Source organism: Lontra canadensis, unplaced genomic scaffold (genome assembly GCF_010015895.1).
Source record: "Lontra canadensis isolate GAN:19392208 unplaced genomic scaffold, GSC_riverotter_1.0 scaffold5, whole genome shotgun sequence".
NCBI classification, from domain to species: Eukaryota; Metazoa; Chordata; class Mammalia; order Carnivora; family Mustelidae; genus Lontra; species Lontra canadensis.
Window position 1 is genome coordinate 16,707,345 of NW_022630999.1, and position 20,374 is coordinate 16,727,718.

The following is a 20,374-nucleotide window of genomic DNA, read 5'->3' on the forward strand; positions in this document are numbered from 1 at the left end:
CTAGTGGGGACCCTGGTAGGCAGTATTTTGGTAGAATGCTGTTAGGCTACAACTTCTTTCCATCAAATCCCCTCCCCCCCAACTATCAGGGGGATCTCTGGTATTATTATTATTATTATTATTATTATTTTAAATTCCTTTTTTTAAAAAAAGATTATTTATTTATTTGACAGACAGAGATCACAAGTAGGCACAGAGACAGAGGAAGGGATGCAGGCTCCCCGCCGAGCAGAGAGCCCGACGCAGGACTCGATCCCAGGACCCTGGGATCATGACCTGAGCTGAAGGCAGAGGCTTTAACCCACTGAGCCACCCAGGCGGCCCTATTATTTTAAATTCTTGATGGTTTCCCTTTGGAGTACTTGTAATTGAGGACCAAGGAAGTGAAATGTAAGTTGTTCCCTTGGTTTTGCTGTAACAAAGTTTGGTACTGAAATTGGCTATTTTCCCCCTCCTCCTACCCCAACACGGCATCCATTATTCTTCTCTTCCAAAGCTCCCTCAGCAAAATCAACCCAGCTGAGACAGAGCTAATGTAGTATGTTTCCCATAGGTTATTATTCAATTTTCTCTTTTGGCTCACTTTTGGGTCCCAGGGCAAATCATTATTAAAGAGGTACTGAAAGACTGTGACCTGGGAAAGGCAGACTGTCTTGCTAGTGCTGGCTCCAGCCCTGGGGTTCTGCATTCTCTCCGATGGAAGCCCGCATTCACACCGGGCACAGAGAGTTACCAGGTGTCCATCCAGAGTAATCCCCTACTCCTTCCACTAACCAGGGAACATGTTGTATTAAATTGAGACTGTCCTCCTTAACTTTTTTTTTTCCACTGAGAGTTTTGTATTAAAATATTCAGAATTGTGTGATACTTGTTTGTTTTTAAGTTTCCACACGTCTCTTTTGATTAAAACATGTTGGGTGACATTTCCTAGAATTTTTGTCAAATCATTTTTCATGTCAATTCCCTTCATCCTCATTGTTTCCGCTCTAAAAAAAAAAACTGGCATCTGGTAGTGATGATTTAGATGTCATTTCTGCTGATCTCATCCCCGACTCAGAGAAGACAGTAGGGGCTAAGTTCAGCCCCCACACCATATCCGATTTAGGTCTGGGAAGGCAGTATAGCTAGTTCTCAACCTAGTGCGCAGAGGAAGAAACTGACACACTACTGGGCTCCAAGTCTCCTCAAGGTCACACTGATGCTCAAGGCCTGAGTTCCTGTTTTTTAGAGCAAGACTGAAAAGCACTCGACTGCTGAATTCAAAGCTGTGGGTACCAAGATGGGACCCGAGTCCCTGTCCCCAGTGCATCACAGAGGCTGCAGGAGCTCGCACAGTCGCATTGTCCAGTGTGGGAGCTGGGCCGGGAACTGCGGGGCGTGGAGACCTCAGAAGCCAGGTCTCCCGGGCCCATGAGCACCCTGGATCGGGCCATCTCACTGCTGTCACAAAAACGAACAGGATGCTCAGGGGAGTGTCACAGCAGACAACCAACCAGCTTCCCACTGGCGTCTAAGTCCGTCCTCACAGCAGGGCTGGGATACAGGTGTCATTAGCCTCACTTTGCGAAGAGTCTCGTCAAGGATCCCACACTCCGTACACCGCCCAGCAGGAGCTGAGAGTCTCCGCCCCTCCCGTCCGCCAGACTTTGGCCGGAAAGGAATTTGGTCCGCCCGACCCTCCGTGTTCACGGTAAGGACAGCGGAGCCCCGACGGCGGAAGAGATCGCGCGGGGCTGCACGCAGTGCGTGCGGGGTCGGAGGAAAAGCCGGGGCGGCCGCGGGGGCGGAGGGGAAGCCGGGGCCGCGGAGGGGGCGGTGGGGTGGGGCGGTGGGGTGGGGCGGGGCGGCGCGGGGCGGCGCGGCTGCGGCCGGGGGCCCGGGCTTTCCGGGGGCGGTCCCTGGCGGCCGCGCATTCCAGCGCCGCCGAGCGCAGCCCGGGGACCGAGCCGCGCGTCCGGGCCGCTCCTGCGCGCTCCTGCCGCCGCGGGCTCCGAGGGCCGGGCACGTGCCGCGCCGAGACGCCCCCCGGGGCTGGACCGCCTCCCGCCGCGAGCCTGGGGAAGCGCTGGAGCCGTGCCTTGCCCCGAGCCTCCGGCAGACCCTGCGCGATCCGACTGCGGCGGGGACCTCGGGCTTTCCTGCGGAGAGGTTCTGCGGATCCCGGGGTGAGTGGGGCTCCGTTCTCCCGTAGTTCCTACCCCAGCGTCCTCCCGACTGTCCTCTCCGTCCCCCTCTCCTGCCTCCTTCCTCCCCGTCATCACTTTTGCGTTCCCCTTTTCTGTTTTTTTTCAGCCCCGAACTTGCCAAAGCCACCTTCTCGGCCGATCTGGGGCCTCCCGGGAGCCGCCGCTCGGGTGGGTGAGCCCAGCCCCGCGGCCGGCGGCTTCTCCCAAAGCCCCGCGTGGGAGGCACCAGGAGTTTGGAGTGGGGTGTGGGTTCCCTTGGTCCCGCACCAGCAGTTTCCCCATCCTGTCTCGCGGCCCTGTTTCTCCATCTGTGAAAGGGAGAAAATAATCTTCTGCGTACAGAAATCAAATGAGAGAGGGGGTGTGCAGAGCATCATGGAGAGGAGCCTTCCTTCCAGGTGCCCTCCTCTTCCTGCCTCCTTACTTCGGACTTGGTTGTTCCAGTCGTGGGTTCTCTTGCACCCCTTCTCTCCCCACCCCTCTCTCCCCACCCCTCCACAAATTCCTTGAGGGTGGAGACTGTCTCTCCGTGGCCCATCTCCGAAGCCTCCTGAACACTTGGCCCAGGTGCTCAGTACTGTTCACAGTGTGGAGGAAGGATCGGTGTAAACCTTGAAAACCTGCACAGTTGTGGGAGGTTGTTATTTTGAGTAGCGGGGCTGGACTCCTGTTCCTGCAGCCGCACCCTTTCTTCCCCACTGACCCTGGTCCTGCTGGCACCCCGGGTGGGGGGCGGTGGGGGCGGTTCTCAGGGGTCTTTCTCTATTGAGTCCTCAGAGTTCTTGGCGGTGGTAGTGACCGCATCTCAGACATTGACGTCTCAAAGATTCCTTGAACAGCTGCTAGGACCTGTGGTATCACCGCAGTGGGCGAATAGGAAGGCTTGCAAATGCCCAAATGGGGCTTGGGGGTGGGGGTGGGGTGGGAAGGACAAGTCTCTGGAAGTCAGGAGACATTCGGAGTCACCTTGATGAGACATTTTCCCCATCTTGACCCGGCTCTCCACGTCTGTAAAATGAAGTAGGGATGGAACAGCTGGGTGGCTACGGCTGGGCATGATGTGCTCTCTGGGTTCCATGGGCCAGCCAACTGTCCCGTGAGTGCACGCAAGACAGCCCAGCCAAGCCCCAGGACATCATGTACTTATGAAGCAGTGACCGAAAAAGCTGAGGAGAAGCACTTCTCCACCGCAGCAGGGACCTCCTGTTTCTAGCTGTCCCGGGGTTATGAGTCATGCCACAGAGCTTACAAGTCATGCTCTCTCAAATGTTCCAAACAGTGACCTCTCAGGGCATCCCAGCTGTGGGCTCCACTGCGTGAAAGGTCTGGGGATCCCCTGTCTCTGGCATAGCCTAAGAGTCACTGAGCTGGGGGTGAGGTGTTTGAGACATAAACCAAATTAGAGACTTTGGGAGCCTCCTGTGGTTGGGTCACATATGGGACCCAGGTGAGACAGGCCAAGGGGGTAAGTGGCAGTCTCAGTTTCAGGGGCTTTCCTACCTGTATTCTGATCCTTCTTTTAAAAAGCGTGCATCTGTTTCTTCTCTGTTGTTTCAGATAAAGGAAATATCTCCAAGGAATGAGAATCTTTCTCTTCATTGGTATTACACTGCCACTGTTGGCAGTGGATTCAAAGATAGACATGTATACTCACACTCACAGTTTATAGGAGTAAATGCTGGTGTTACACCCTGCGACACTCTCCCCAATGGGCCGGACAAGCCAAATGTTGTGATGATCATACTTGAGGGACTCCTGGATGGCTCAGTTGGCTCAGTGTCGGACACCTGATCTCAGCTCAGGTCTTGATCTCCGGGTAGTGACCTCAAGCCCCATGTTGAGCCTACTTAAAAAATTATCGTACTTGACATTTACTGAGTGCTGACTATGAGCCAGGCATTATTCTAAGCGTATTACATGTGTTAATTCATTTAGTCTTTACCACAATCCTATGAGGTAGAGACCACCATTCTATCCATCTTATAGTTGAGAAGACTGAGCTCCAGAGAGCGTAGGGGACTCACCCGTGATCACAGGAAGCTGCAGTTTACACCCAGGTTTCAGGGCCTATGCTCTGAACCTCTGAACCTCACTGGAATTATGGGGATCTGGGTTCAGATCTTGCTTTTGTCACTTACTTGCAGGGTGACTGAGGGGAGGATAAGTAAGAATTTGACAGCCACTGGACTAGTAAATCGCTAGGAACCCTAGTATCCTTCCAACTCACTAGGGAAACAGAAACATCCAAGAGAAAAGCTCAGCGGTGGCCAGGAATGGGCCGGAACTATCCCTGGCTAGCATAGTGGATGACAGCAAACCAGATTCAACAACTACATTGTGTACTTTACATCGCTTAGTGGTGCATAGCTTTAGTTTTCTTATGTTACTGATCTGGACTCCGATTGGCCAACTGGACTTGTGAATTGCTGGTGACCAACTACATAGGATCAGAGAGATTGAAATGGAGGAGGGAGAAGGAATGACAGAGAAAACTAAACTCCCCAAGTCAGTGTCAAGTGCTGGTGACCTATGTGTGGCTTGCCTGTCATCAGTCCTAATCCCCTACCCCAGGCTGATGCTGACAAGCGACAATCGACAATCGGGGCTTTGCACCTTGGAATCTCTGCAAGGCTAGGTAATCCTTAACTCGGTGCTCTGGCCAGCTTCTGCCAATTGATCCTGGAGATTTTTTTTCTTGCTCTCCCAGATTTTCCACCTCATTCCTCTCGGAGATGGTCAAGAAAGTAACAAATGGCAAAACGGGAGACTTTTTTTTTTGACGATGCTGGGTAGCATTTTAGGAAACACCTTGGGGCTTTTAAAGATTCATGTTCTCCACTCCTTGGTCCTTTCTTTTTTTTTCTTTTTTCTTTTTTTTTCTTTAATGGCCTTCAACCTAAGACCATCCTGGACCTGGGTCAGGGCTCTAGAGGAGGTAGGGTGTCAGGGGAGCAGAGTAAGACTTGGAGAGCCAGCTGGACCTTTAGGGATCACCGTGGCCACCCTTTCCAACTGACTGATGAGAGAAGGAGGCCCAGTTTGAAGGAGGGACTTAGTCAGGCTCACACAGTGTAGTCATTTTCTAATGCTGTAACAACATAACATCAATTTAGTGGCTTCAAAAAAATCAAATTTGTTTGTTATGGTTCGCCAGGTCAGAAGTCTGGTGTGGGTCTTTCTAGAAGAAAATCAAGGCGTTGGTAGGCTGAATTTCTTTCTGGAGTCTTTAGGGGAGAATTGGTTCCTCGCTAATTTGAGCAGATGGCAGAATTCAGTTCCTGTGGCTTTGGGACCAAGGTCACCATTTCCTCGCTGGCTGTCAGCTGGGGCCATTCCCTGCTTCTGCAGACCTCCTCACTCCTTGGCTCATAGCCAGCTTCCTCTGTCTTCAAAGCAAGCAACAGTGAGACAGGTGCTTCTCATGCCATATTTCTCTGACCGTCCTGCCTTTCTCTTCACTTTAAAGGACTTGTGTGATTAGACTGGGCCCACTTGGTGGTCCAAGAGAATTTCCTGATCTCAGAGTCTTTTAATCACATCTGCAGAGTTCCTTTGCCCCTGTTTTCATGACTCTGCCCTCTGAGTCATGCTTCCTTTTTCATAGTCACGGTTCCAGAGACCAGGACGTGAACATCTTCGAGGGGCCGCTGTTCTGTCTGCTGTCTGTATTTTAGGAGATTGACTATTCCTGATCACATAGCTTTGTAGGGGAGTCACAGCACTGTGGTGCCCTTGCAGCTTTGTCACTGACCTAACTACCCTCTCCCCTTCCCAGCCCACCCCAAGGAGAGTCTCCTTTGTTGGCCCAGCACACAGCACGCACTTAGTCACTGGCAAATAACCGTGATGGATGGTAGAGGCTTAAGCAGGATGCTGTGGATTTGGCCTGGGCTTCTCTGCTGGCTCCCTGTTGGTTTCTAAGACTCTGTGATTGGCTGGGTCTGATGGGTACGTGCAGACTTGAATAGCTCTGGCTGTCTTTCTGATCTCTTTGAAATATCCTGGTGTTTTTCCATTTTTCCAGCCACAGAAGAGCAGATAGAAACTCAGGCAGGGAAAAGGTCTTTAGACTGTTAAGAATTTTGATGGAGACAGAAGCCAATTGGGGCAAAACAAGAACAGAGTGCTCCTCGGGGACCTCGGGTTATTGGAGAAAGTCCTCTGATTTGATTCATTTCACATTTTTGATAGTTATGTGTCCTGCCCGTCCCTTCCTCTGGCCCCGTCTTTGGAACAGAGGTCCCTAGTGAGATGGCTTGGCTTGGTAAATGCTTGAGGCTATTACAGAAGGGGAAGAAGACTGTCTCCGAGGGTGAATGTGAGATGGGGATGCTCGCCCCCCCCCCACCCAGGAGTAAGCCTGGGAAATCCCCTCCCTTTTTATCAGCTTTCTGTTCTGAGAACAGAGAAGGAAAGTTTCCTACTGCGGACCGCAACTCCCCCACCCCCACACTCAGCTCCATGCCCAGCTCTGGAGCACAGGGAATCCTAGAGAACGTTCTTCTGAAAGGTCAGCCCTCCTCCCTTCTCTGCCTGGTAGGTACAGTCTAGTCTGGGAAAGGAGGAGCCCCTCATAATCCTTGTGCATGCACAGAGAGCCCGGAAAGTGATCAAGTTAGAGGATGCATTTTGTTTTCGAGAGGGGATTCTGACTTTTAAGATCATGGGGGTGAGGACACTTTCTGGACAGCTAAGTCCCACCGAAGCTGAAGTCTGAAGTTCTCCTGTCTGTCTGTACTCCCCCCTCACCCATCTTAGGTTTAGTGAGCACATCCTGTGTGCCAGGGCCCATGAGCGGTGCTGGCGGTACAGCCAGGAATGGGAGGCAAGTCTTCTGCTCTCCTGTGCTTGCATTTGAGTGGGTAACGATAGCCAGGAAGAACACACACACCAGCGAACAAACAAGCTAATTTTCAGATTGTGAACAGTGTCTGAAGACATTAAAACAAGGTCTGAGACAGAGCGTGATGGCCGAAGGAGGGTAGTGATTTAACGAGGTGGTTCTGGAAAGGCTTTTCCAAAGAGGTGACCTTTAAGTTGAGACCTGGACACTGAGACACTGGTCGTGGCAAAGCAAGATCTGCAGGGAAGAGCATTCTAAGGAGAAGGAACAGCAAGCAGGACTTGAATCAGGACAGTAGCTGCCCCAGGCTAGTAAGTGGTCAGTGGAGCCTCTTCTCGGGACTTGCTTTCTCTGTCTGGCCTAGATGCTCCATTCTTCTCAGATGATTGCACTAGCTCCTCCTGAGGGTAGAGCCTTAGGAAGGGGTCCTGTCAGTGGAATGATGCTGGTAAGCCCCCGAGTCTGCTCCCTGGGTGGGAACGGTCAGCCTCATTCTCCCTATTTGGCAGGATGCCCAAAGAGATAGCACTGGCGTCAGTGACTCAGAGCTGGGGCCCACTGCCTGCTCTCTGGCCTCATTGCCCAGAGCTGTCTGCTCAGAGCCCTGGCAGTGCTGGCCCGAGGCCACACCTGTAGGAAGCCACCAGCCTCCGTCTGCTTTTTCTCCCACTTTGGGATAATTAAGCTTGCCCGCCAGCAGGAAGTCATTTATTTTATTGCCTTCTTCCTCAGTGAGCTCCTTGGTGGTAAAACCGGTTGGATAACCACGGGCAATCCCTCGGAAGTTAATTGCTACCTGGGCTCAGATGCTGGGCTCAGATGCGCAGGGTGTGCTTTTCCTGCGGGAGATCAAAGCCTGGACAGACTCTCAAAGGCTGTGCGTCTGAAACTATCCCTGTGCTTTCCTAGATCAGCCTCGGAGTGGGGCCCCTGAATGCTCTGAATTTAGGAGCTCGGCTGTGTCCCCCAGCTCAGTGTTACGTGGATGAAGCCCTTATGTGTACCAGGCATGGTCTGAAGTCAGTGCTTTGTAGGTATCAGCTCATTCAGACCCCAAGATATCCCGAACAAGTAGCTACTACCAGTAGTTATTCCTGTTCCCATTTTACAGATGAAACAGAAGCTTAGAACGGTTAAGCTTCTTGCCTAAGCCATAAGGGCTTCATATGCCCCCCGGCATGCCCTATATCTTAGCACCGTGGGGCTTCATTGATGTAGCTAGTCTATTCATTCTGCCTTTCTCTTTATTTTTTCCTTTTGAACACCTACTTCTCTTCAAAGCCTATATCAAAGTCCCCCCCTTTTTAAAAAAAATTTATTTATTTGACAGGCAGCAAGAGAGGGAACACAAGCAAGGGGATTGGGAGAAGCAGGCTCTCCACTGATCAGGGAGCCCTATGTGGGGCTTGATCCCAGGACCATGGGATCATGACCTGAGCTGAAGGCAGACACTTAACGATTGAGTCACCCAGGCGCCCAGTTCCCCTTCTTTTTTTTTTTTTTTTTCTGTTTTACTTAGATAAGAGCAAAGGAATGAAGATGAGTATTTCTTTGAGCATCTGTTATGTTTCAGGACTATGTGCCTGTTGTCTCGCTTAATCCTCACAAAAGTAGAATTCAATATAGTGGCTCTTAGTGTCCCTATTTTAAAGACGAGAAGACTGAGGTTTAGAGATTTTAAGTAACTTTCCCCAAGTCACACGTCTGATAAGGATGGAAAGCAGCATTCAGATCAAAGATCGTCTTACCTGCGGTCTCTTTCTCTTTCTGCTTCCTTCCTCTTCTCCAAGAGCGTGTGCTTTACACCTTCAAAGTCGGAGTGTTCTGCCTTGTATGGCAACCAGCAGTTTACCAGCGATGTCATTTCCCTGCAGAAGAGGGTGAGCTTCTTAGGAACAAACATCTCCATCTCTGCCCCCACTCCTCGATGCCCAGCGTGAATCACGGCACCGTCCGTGTGTACTGAATTGCTGCGCCCTCTGTTTCCTGCTCGGACTGGAGGAGTCTGTCAGGTTAATCAAGCATGTCATTGGTTGATTTTAAAAATTCCATTAATACGGACATTAAGATGACAGAGCCTCTGCCTGAGCCTCTGTCATCTTGGTTGATAAAGGGAAGACATGCACTGATCAAGGATCCTAATAAATTCTAACTGTGGGGGTCGTGGGGAGGCTCTTTGCTTGGGTGCACGCGTCCCCCCCAGCCAGGAATGACTAATCATGGAGTGAGTGTTTGTGGAGTGCCCGTCGCCGGTCAGAATACTGCCAAGTACTACATGTGATCCTCTCATGGACTTCTACTGACCCTATGGGGAAGATACTATTATTTGGCCATTTTTGCTTTTGTTTTCAACTGAGTAAATGGAAGCATCAGGAAGTTTGATAACTTATCTGACACAGGTCAGCGAGAAAGTGGTGGAGTCACATGGATACCCAAGCCACCTCCGAGCCTGGGCTCTTAGCACTGTTGTGGGAGTGTGGAGGAGAATTCCCCACTGTTCCCAAGTGTTCCTTATGTTCCGATGCACTCCCATCACCCTACAGCCTCCAGGAGCTCGGGCAGTTGTTGATTCAAGACCCGCGTGTTCAGTACCCCTACCGCTGAGTAGAGGGGGTGCTTTCTGAGAGGAGAATGAGCTGTGAAGTCCGGGTTGTGACAGAGCTGGAACCCAGGCCCGTTGTCCCGTCCTTCCTCCCAGACGCTTATGGTGCCTTTCTCCACCTTGGTGGGCTCTCCCACGACGAGTAAGGTGCCCGCGTCTCTTCCTCTTCCCTGATGGTCTCACGGTGAGGGATGCTAGTTACAGGCTTCGCCACTACCTTCTTCCCTCGATTCATTTGCATTTGGACCTTGAATCAGGATGGAACTGCATTCACCAGAGATTCTGACAGGACTTATTTTTGGTTGAGGGTCGTGTGTATGTGTATGTGTGTGTGTATGTGTGTGTGTGTGTGTCCCTGAAAAACCGTCTCACCTGTCCCACCTACTGTGATGTGGCCTAGGGCTCAGGGCATCAAGGCTCCCATGGCTTTTACGCAGTAAAGAGGTAGAATCAAGAAGCCTGGCTGGCTGTCGTTCGGCTATCAGTTTGTTCCCTTCTGTTGCTTTCTCCACCTGGACTCCTTACTTTCTCCCAGTAAACATCTTAAACAGGAGAGCGATGGCATTTGAAAAGAGCATGCTGGGGTGCCTGGGTGGCTCAGTTGGTTAAGCAACTGCCTTCAGCTATGGTGGTGATCCTGGAGTCCCAGGATTGAGTCCCACATTGGACTCCTTGCTCACCAGGGAGTCTGCTTCTCCCCTCTCATGAGTGCGCTCTCTGTTTCATTCTCTCACATATATAAGTAAAATCTAAAAAAAAAAAGAGCAGACCAGGAGGCCTGAGTTTTCCCCTTAGTTCTGCCCTTAACTTGCTGTGTGACCTTGGGCAAGTCATTTCCTTCACCTATAAAATGGAAGGGAGGCTGTGTGGTTTAAGCTAGGTAGTATCTAAATTCTTTGTAGATTTCTAGAATGCTATGACTCTGTAGAGATTTCTTCTCCACAGAATAAACCCATTATGAAATAGTATTGCTGTGTTAGTTTTCTGTTACTGCCATAACAAATCAGCACCAATTTGGTGGCTTAAAAATACATTCATGACCTCATAGTTTCCTTGGTGGGCCCTTACAAAACTTCAGTCAAGGTATCAGCCAAGTTGTATTTCCCTCTGGAGGATGAATTAGGAAAGACTTTGCCTGCAGGCTCACTCAGGTTGTTGGCAGATTTGTTTCTTGTAACTCAAGGCCAGCAGAGCAGCGTCTTTGACCTCAGGGAAAGCTTCAGTCCTTGGCTGAAGGCCGCTCACCTGATTAAGTCAGGCCCACCCAGGATGATCTTTCTGTTTACTTTAAAGTCAGGGGATCTGGAACTTTAACTACATCTGCAAAATCCCTTCATGCTTGTTATGTGACCTAACCTAATCTGAGGGGTGGCACCAGGGAACAGAGATTATGGGGCTCATCTTAGAGTTCTACTTACCACAGTCGCTTTATAGAAATATCCTCTTTACAGTTCTGAGCATACTAGAACCAACTTTCTGTTTTGTGAGTTAGGTCAAATGACTTAGCATATAAAATCAGTTCTAAAAACCACTTGTTCTTACACTAAAATTATTCTGCTTTCAACTTGTTTTTTAATGCAGTATTTTGTCCTTCCCTTTTTTCTCATGTACTTATCCTCAAAGTTATTTTCTTCCAATACCATTAAATGAATTTATATTACTACATAATTAGGAATTTTATATACATATATATAAATATAGCATAATGTATATTCCCATTATATATGTTAAATATTAAATTTAATATTATAGTAAATATATTAATACATAAAAATTATTCCCAGAGATAAAAATTTAAATGTTAACTTTTTATATTTAATTAGTTTTAGTACTTTATATTGGAAATCATATATTATAGAAAACTATTAATTTAAGAACTCTTCTCTGTGCTTAGCTGATTTAAAAAAACTTTTTGTTCTATCAGTATTCAGAAGAGTTGTGTTGAACTCCCCCAGTGCACTGTGGCTTCATCTGTTTCTCCTTATAATTCTGAAATTAGGTACAGAAAAATTAAAAATCATTTTATTTTTTGGTGTCCCTAGTTATACTATTTGCCTAAAACTCTTTCTCTGACAGTAAGATAGCTCTACTAGCTTAAACAACTCGTGAATAGATGGTATTTGAGTCCTTTTTTTTTTTTTTAGATTTTATTTATTTATTTGACAGACAGAGATCACAAGTAGGCAGAGAGGCAGAGAGAGGAAGGGAAGCAGGCTCCCTGCTGAGCAGAGAGCCAATGCAGGGCTTGAGCCCATGCAGGGCTTGATCCCAGGACCCTGGGATCATGACCCGAGCCGAAGGCAGAGGCCTCAACCCACTGAGCCACCCAGGCGCCCCTATAGTCCTTTAACTTTTAATCTTTCTGAATCCCCATGTGTCTCTTATAAAAAATGTATATTTGTATATATTTTAAAGTTATATATATATGCCAGTGGTTTTTGTTGGTTTAAGTTTAAATCTACTGTCTTTCTTTGTGTTTTCTCTTTGTTCAGTGTGTTCTATTTTTCCCTCTTTCCCTTTTCTCTGGAAGTTATGTACTCTTTCACTATTTTTAAATGACTATCCTAGAGATTACAGTATATATCTCTGATTTAACAAAGTCTAATATTATTTGGTTCTTCTGCCCTTTCCAGACAATGCAAGAAATCTAGAAAACTTTAATTCTATTTCTTTTACTATTTATTTGCTATTTTAATTCTGTTTTGTCTGAAAATGTCTTATATCATCTTAACCCTTGCCAGTTATTTTTGTTTGGCGCTTTAAAGATATCATTCTGCTCTTTTCCAGATTCCATTCTGTTGAGAAGTTAGATGTCAGTCTAATTGGTTTTCATTTGAAGATACTGTTTTTTCTCTTTATGGTTCCCAGCAGACTTACAATAATGTGCTCTTCTTTCCCTCTGCTTCATTCTAAGTGTTTTTTTTTTCTTTTTAGTTCACTAATTCTTCTTTCTTCTATGTTGCATCTGTTGTTAAGCCCATTTGTTGAATTTTTATTTCTATTTGTATTTTTCAGTTCTAGAATTTCTATTTGATTCTTTAAAAAAAAAAATCTGTCATGTTCTTTCTTATTGTTTCCAGTTCTCTGTCAAAATTCTCAGTCTCCTTGAACATAGTAAGCAAGGTTATTTAAAGGGTGTGCCTGAGGGACAGCTCCAATATCTGGAGCCCCTGTAGATCTTTTTCTATTGTCTGTTGTTTCTGATGGTTCTGTTCTTGTCATCTTGTCTTTTTTCAGTCCCGATTATTCTCAGTTTTGCATTAGACAGTACGTTTCAATAAAAAAATTTTGAAGCCGATTGTGACGTGCCCTCCTCCGGAGAGGATGCAGGTTTGCTGCTGCCTGGCCCCTGGAGGAACTGGCAGTGTGAGACAACCTTAATTCAGTTCCAGGGACTGTGAGGATTCAAACCTGGGTCGCAGTCTCTGGGGTTGGAAAGCTTCTAGTTCACTCTTAGCACTGAGTGCCCTTTGAAGTCCCACCTCAGAATGCAGAGGTTTTATTCTCCCTGTCTTGGCAGTTCTTAGATCCCTGAGTCTGTCAGAAACTCTTTAGTCTCCATCCTCCACTAGGGGAAATGCTGCTTCAAATGCCAGGCTCACCTCCCTGGATTTCTGTCTGTTTCTAGATCTTAGCCTGGCAAGTCCTTGTTATTTTATTACTTCTTAGTGCCTTCAGGCAGTTTTTTAGGTTTGTTTGTTTTTTTTTTGGGGGGGGGGGTCCAATTTTTCCAGTTGTCCTCAGTAGGAGGTTTGGTCAGAATGGTCTAGTTTGCCATCACCAGAAGTGAAAGTCCTGATTTTTGTAGACTGTGTCTCTTTTCTTAATTCTCTAAAACTAGAATGCATTTGGCCAAAAGCAATGCGTCTGACTGAGACTTAGGAAAAAAAGCTGTGGATCTGGCATATTCCTAGTCCATTCTCTTACTCCTGGGTCTGTGTGGAGGCTGTGGAGATGAACATAGGGACAGGAGACCTGAGTCTGAATGTCACTTTGCTTAGCTTTATGATCACTAGCTGCTTAACCTCTCCTGGCTTTCATTTCCACATCTGTAAAATAATGTATCCAACACAGAATTATTGTGAAGTTTAAGTAAGTTAATGTGTGGGATGAGGCCTTGCCCAGTACTTAGCACTTGGTATTTGTTAAATGCTGGCTTGTTTGATGCTGTATTTAAGAAGAGGGGTGCTTAACTTCTCTGTGCTTCCTGGAAGTGAGTCATATCTTCTGAGTAAATAACGGTAATTCCTAAGAGAGCACCTAGTATATAGCAAGTATTTGAATGAATGAATGAATGAATGAATGAATGAACAAACGAACAAACAGACATCCTGGACAGAGTTACTTGTCCTGAGGGGGCTTAACCAAAACCAATATTACTTCGTCAGAGGGTGAGAGCTGCTTGCTAGGGAGTGAGTCTCGTGATGGAAAGGTGGGTAGATAGCACAGAGTAGTCATCCTGCATTCAGTTATTCTAAAACTATGGACTGCAGGAAATTTTAATATATGAAATTTATATATCTTTTGTCGGCGCTAGAAAATTTGCCATATGGTAGAATTGGCCGGAATGATCATTTTTGTTTTTCCTGCAAAAGATTTTCACTTGCTTATAAAAACTGGCCTCTCATAGGGCTCGTGGTGAAGGGCCCAGATGGCATCAGTGGCTGGTGATGCCAGTGGCCTATTTGCTTGTCAGCGCAGAGTGGTGTTAACACAGCTTCTTAGACAAACTTATATTGAACATATGTCAGTGCTTACTTATTCACTTAATGAGGTCATTAGGAGATAAAGTATGCCGGCTTAAATTGACAGGAGTTTAGTCCTAACTGCTGTTTTACCTCCCATGGTCATAAAAACATCACATCTTTATCTGTGATACGGTTAAATTTGTGATATGAATCATTTGGGCCACAGTCTGACGTGACCCATTCATCAGAAATAACAAGCAGTGTATCTGCAAAGCAAATGATAAGCAGATTGATCTGTGGTTATTAATTAGATGTGCCAAGAAACAGGGTTTTATGCACTTACAAGGAACCACGCACCCGGATGCCAGATAGAGGTCAAACAGAAGTCAGCTAACAGAAGCCTAGAGTCCTGCTTTTTCTCAAGGAAAACTTTCCAGTGTGCCGTTAAAGATGCTGGGCATCTGCTTTACATAGTTCTTATTTTGGGGACAAAACTTGTCTTTCACTGTGGGGAGAGGTGTTCCATGGGAAGAAACAGCCCGTTGGAGGGCACGTTTGAAGACTGAGAAGGTTGAAACAAGGAGTGAGAACTCCCTGTGTGCTCGGACACCTGGCCATGGTCATGGCCAGTCTTGGAACCCTGGAACAGTAGTGGCCCTGGGAGGGCCGTTGGAGAATATCACAACCTGTGGTTTTCAGACTGTGTTCTGAGGAGCCCAGGGGCTTAAGGGGAAGCCAAACAGCTGTGCTGTACCAAGTAAACAGGCTGTGCTGTAAGCAGGGACACCAAAATAACACCTGGGAAAATTAGTTTTAGGTGTTATGGTTTGGTATTGCTTTTAGTTTGAATTTTATGTGGGAAAGGGGTGAGCAACCTAATCTCTATTGCTTATGGCTCTAAGGATATTTATCCAGTCCTAAAGTCTGGAACCCCAAACCCCTCCTTTGCCTCCTTCCTGGCATTCTACAGCAGCTCTGCTTTTTTTTTTTTTTTAATTAATTAATTAATTAATTAATTTATTTATTTGACAGAGAGATCTCAAGTAGGCAGAGAGGCATGAAGAGAGAGGCGGGGGTGGTGGGGGAAGCAGGCTCCCTGCTGAGCAGGGAGCCCAATGCGGGGCTCAATCCCAGGACCCTGAGATCATGACCTGAGCCGAAGGCAGAGGCTTAACCCACTGAGCCACCCAGGAGCCCCTAGAGCAGCTCTGCTTTTGTTCTTGTGATCAGGGTTCTAAATAACGCCATGTGCAAAAGAGTACAATCTAGCGTACAGGTGACAGAAAATGTTTCATTTATTCATCTACTTGTTCTCTTCTGCTTTGTGTTGCTCAGGCAGTGATTTGATCGGATTTATGTCTTTGAATGATTATTCTGGAAGAAGGTGGGGTTAAGGCGGGGAAAGACCTCCAGACATCCGTTTTAGCCTTCTGTGAAATATGGCTGGCTGTAGCTGCTGTGATTCGTGGTGGTGAATGAGCCCTGAAGGCTGAGTTCCTGTAAATGACAGGTTTTCCATATGAAAGTCAGCCAGGGAAATTATTCCTGGCATTTGGAGTCACGGAAACTGTTTGATGTTAATGGGTTTACCAGAAACGGCTTTTGTGGGGTTCTTTTGGCCCAGGGCAAGCTAGCTGTTGATGTAATCAGGAGACCACAAAGAATGATTTCTGCCGCCTCTGTCCTTCCTTAGTGCACGGCTCCTGTGACTCATGCTTCTGTGTCTTGCACTTGGGAGTAAGTGATCACATTTCTAAGGCTGAGGTATGGCTAGGCTCTGCCTCTCCCTCCTGGGCAGGCCCCAGCCTGATGATAATCCTGGTCTCCCAGGCTTGCCAGAGGCTTCTCCTTCATCCTGGACCTCGCCTATATCTGACTGGCTACAGAGCACCTGGGAATCAGTTGCCAAATCACAATTCTGAAGAGAGTCTCAGCAGCCTTAGAGATCCATGGGTCTAGGGGTTCCCAAAGCTGGCTGCATATTGGGGAAAATGGCCCCCTCCTGTCCCGTCTTGAGTCAAATTCAGTAAGTCTGTAATGAGACCCAGAAATTAGTGTTTTGTTTTGTTTTTTAAATCCTGTCCTAAGATGGTTCTCACTTGACACAGGATAGGACATTTGATGAGCACCGATCTAGGCTCATACTTGAGTTTTTTGGACCATTTTACCCTCAGTTTTGACTTAAGACAATTAAGTGTAAGACATGCTCATGATTAGAAATTTCAAACAGCATGAAAACACGAAGAATAGAAAGCAAAAGCTTCTCCCACTCCTAGTCCAGCCCCCAGGTAAGCATTATCGAACACTTTCTTTAGATTCTGCTCATAAATGATTTTACATTTATGTATCATTCCCTATCTGTCTACTTAATTCTACAAAATCTGAGCCAGAGGAATAACCCTATCCACACTATTCTGTACTGTATCTCCCCCATCCCCTGCTTAAAATATTCAGAACTCACTGTAGATCATTCTTTTTAATAATAACCATTAAATATGTAAACATTTGTGACACACTTGGAACAATACTTGGTGAGTAGTAAGCACTATATATTTGTCAAATGAGTGAATGGGGACAGCTGCATGGTATACCAATACATGGATATACGCTGTTTTACTCTTGTGGACACTTGTTGCATTGGTTGCTATAACAAACAAGGTAGAAATGAACATCCTTGTGTGTATATCTTGGGGGCTTTGCCTTGGATATGGCTATCAGCACCTTTTTTAGCGGGGCAAATGCAGGCATGGAGCCAAAGGCATTAAGAAGGAAAAGGTACTGATTAGAACAAAGCAGGGCATTGGACTGGAATTGGAATTTTGTCTGGACCTAGAATCACAGAAATACAGATCTCAGATCTAGAAGGAACCACAGGAGAATGTTTGGTTCAGTCTTGTGCCCTCTGGGTAGGGAATGGGTTCCATCTGTGGTTCCTAGGTTGTACCCTGAGCCCTGGGAGCCACAGTGAACTCACTGGAAAAGTGTTTGTATGGGAGCTGCGGGATCTGTAACATGTTTGCACAGACACTGTGTAAACAACTAGCTCAAGAAAGTTGACGGTTGTAACGTTAACTTTACTAAGGTCCCTTTGGTGATGCTCTATTTCGTGAAGCTGTTTCTGGAGGGTGCCAGGATACAGCAGCTGGTGTGCGTAAATGAACGTGTGATGGGAAGTGGGCGTGGTGTTGTCAAGTCTGACTCCAGAGTCTGCAAAGTTGTGCAGTTCGTAACCACTGCCCATGTCCCATTAGCAAGTAACTGGTGAAGAATGAAATAAAAATATTTTCTTCTTTCAACTTGTGTGCACCATTTTTTTTTAACAGCTACAAATCTTTAGGACATAAATACTGAGTTGTTTGAAGCTAACTCTGCAAGAAATGGAACTGCTAGGTATTTCTTTGGGCCCACAGAGCTGTGAAAAAATTTCTAAGACACTAAGGGTGCTGTGATTTGGAAAAAGTTTGGGAACAACAGATTTACAGCCTGTCCAGAACTCCTAACTGTTAAGTGGGAGATGCCATGCTGACTTGGTTTAAAGGCAGGGAATTATTCACTTCTGTGTCTGGGGTGTCCGGCATTGCACTTGGCATCAGACTGTGTGGGGTTCAGGTCCTGAAGCCTCCATTTCTCCTTCCATCTCTAAGATGGGCTGTCTGTATGTGGGTGAGACAGCTCCCTGCCCATCCTTTCCAGACTCCCCTCCTTTTGGTTTAACAATCCCCAGCAGAAAGAATCATCTTTCCCAATAGCTTGTGCATAAAATCTCTGGGAGGACTTTGGCTGCCCTGGCCTGGGTCCCTTGCCCAGCCCCAGAACTGAGGCTTTGATTAGTGATGGCCATGCCTAGAGCACACACCCCGCCGTGCTCAGGTGAGCACCCTCAGTAAACCGCACGGGATGGGTAGGTTCTCCACAGAAAAGAGCAGGTTTTGTTACCAGGAGAATGGGAGAAGGGACCCAGGACCAAAAACAGTCTTCCATTTTAACAGACAAGAGGCCGGACTCGTAATGTGGTAGTGGGAGGGTTAGGCATGAAGGCTCTGGAGTCGCACCCATCTGGCTTCACTTCCTTGGGCAGATTCACTACATCTGTAAAGGCTTTGGAGTCCTTGTCTGTAAAATAGAAATAACTGAAGATAAAGTTCAAGAATACAGAAGGCTGGCAGTAATAGTCCTCACCTCATGGAGGTGGTGGTTAGAGGACTAAGTGAGTTAATACACAGAAAGTGCCTAGCACGGGGCCTGGCACGTAGGAAGCGCTCGGTAAGTGAGCCCATTATTCTTACTGGTCCGTTAACCTTAAGAGCACAGGTAGTAAGTGACCCAAGCTTCGGACTCCCGGAGAGGGTGCAAGATAGTGACTTCCTCTTCCCTGTCTGTCACAGAGTGAAGCAGCATGGACGCCGTCAGCCAGGTCCCAATGGAAGCCGCGCTCCCCAAGCACATCCTGGATATCTGGGTCATTGTCCTCATCATCCTGGCCACCATTGTCATCATGACCTCCCTGTTGCTGTGCCCTGCAACGGCGGTCATTATCTATCGCATGCGGACTCAACCTGTCCTCAACGGGGCCGTCTGAGATCAGTCTCCCAAGAGTGATGTGAATGATGTCCCCTCCCCCAACCTCTTCCTTCTCCAGAAAGCAGCAAGAGGGGCTTTGGAATGTGGACTCTGGAGCCTGCCCTGTGAGAGGAGACCGGGGTTCTTGTTTGGATTCTGCCACCGGCCAGCTGTGTGAGTCCAAGCAAGGGACCTATTTCTGTGGGTTCCAGGTTCCTTCTCTTTTAAATGGGGATCATGATCCCTGCCCTTCCTACCTCATAGGGTTGCAAGAACCAATAACTCGGTGGAGATGAAAGCTGTTTGCGATTGTGAGCAGTAAGGCCGCCATTGTGAGGATTTACCGCTCAATGCTGAGAAGCTTCGAAGAACCAAAGCACCTAATTGCTGACAATGGCCTTCAAGGGGGTGAAGAAGACGCTGGAGGCAGAACAGCCTTCGCCAGTGCCCCCAAGGTCGAACCAAGCAAAGGCATCCTGTCCTCATTCCAAAGGGCCAGCAGCACCTTGGCTCAAAGACATTTTCTTTGTTGTGCCACTCCCTCAAGTTATGTAATTTGGAGGGAATTGAGCATATTAGGGGGAGGGAGATGGGTGGAGTTTCCCAGGACCTCCTCTGTGCCAGAATATCTACCCCTGTAACAATCTAATGGAGGCTCCGCTATTTCTTGGCAATGCCAAGGGACCTGGGGTGATGGGCTTCTTTCTGCATTGGGAGTCTCCTTGCTTTGACACTCAAGCAATGTTGGGAAACACAGGGTGGCTGAGTGGCCTGGGCAACCTTCAGGATCTCCAGCCCCCACTCACTTGTATGCCCCACACTCGAGGAGCTCTGCACCCCCACCCTGAGCACCCTCTGTAACCAGCTCCATGGTGTAAAGTGTCCGCCCTTCATTCCCTCCCACCAGCACTGCAGCCAGTCTAAGCTACAGATTTTAAGTGATGTTCCCAGGATTTTTGGAACTAACTCAAAACAATGGTTATTTTAGATGGTATGATCTATATTTATAGAGAGAGATTTCTGGACCACTCAAGCTACTTGACCAAAATCAGGAACATCTTGGATGTATTAAATTATGTAAAAAGATAGCACAGATGTCAGAATATTGTGTGAACTGATGCTTTTACGTTGTCTGATTTCATTGATGTATACAACCAATTTCCAATACAGTGCTAGAATGAACACGTCTGAGGTCTTTCTTTAGAGAGCACTTATTAAATAAAGCTCAGGAACTTGGGTAAATGATTCCACTGAATTTATGGGCCTTAGAGACGGTTTGAATGTAAGAACTGAAAGGAAAAGAGAAGAATCCAGTCCCCTTTGGGTAGTTGCACAGTTTACATTTACATGGACATAGGACGCAGAGGGAAGGACACGTTTTATAAGTAAGCGATGAATTTCATATTAGACATGTCAAGTTCAAGGTGATTGTGATCTTCAGGCAGACTGGATGCAACTGGAAACCTGGGGGTGTTCTTTGGCAAAGATTTTATGG

General features: G+C 47.2%; 1 protein-coding gene across 2 annotated transcripts; it reads left to right on the top strand.

Moving 5' to 3' along the window:
- The first annotated feature begins 1,189 nt into the window (after nucleotides 1-1,189).
- Nucleotides 1,190-20,063, top strand: SMIM3 (small integral membrane protein 3). Of its 2 annotated transcripts, none has more exons than XM_032851576.1 (2): nucleotides 1,190-1,690; nucleotides 18,705-20,063. In XM_032851576.1, the coding sequence occupies exon 2, from the start codon at nucleotides 18,716-18,718 to the stop codon at nucleotides 18,896-18,898; it is 183 nt and encodes a 60-aa protein (XP_032707467.1). In that variant the 5' UTR covers nucleotides 1,190-1,690; nucleotides 18,705-18,715; the 3' UTR covers nucleotides 18,899-20,063. The 2 variants fall into 2 exon arrangements, with proteins under 2 accessions (XP_032707467.1, XP_032707468.1); XM_032851577.1 differs by lacking the exon at nucleotides 1,190-1,690 and adding an exon at nucleotides 1,884-2,165.
- Nucleotides 20,064-20,374: the final 311 nt, after the last annotated feature.

What these genes read in the sequence shown, in the direction of transcription:
- SMIM3 (XM_032851576.1), top strand. Translation starts at nt 18,716, where the DNA reads ATGGACGCCGTCAGCCAGGTCCCAATGGAAGCCGCGCTCCCCAAGCAC.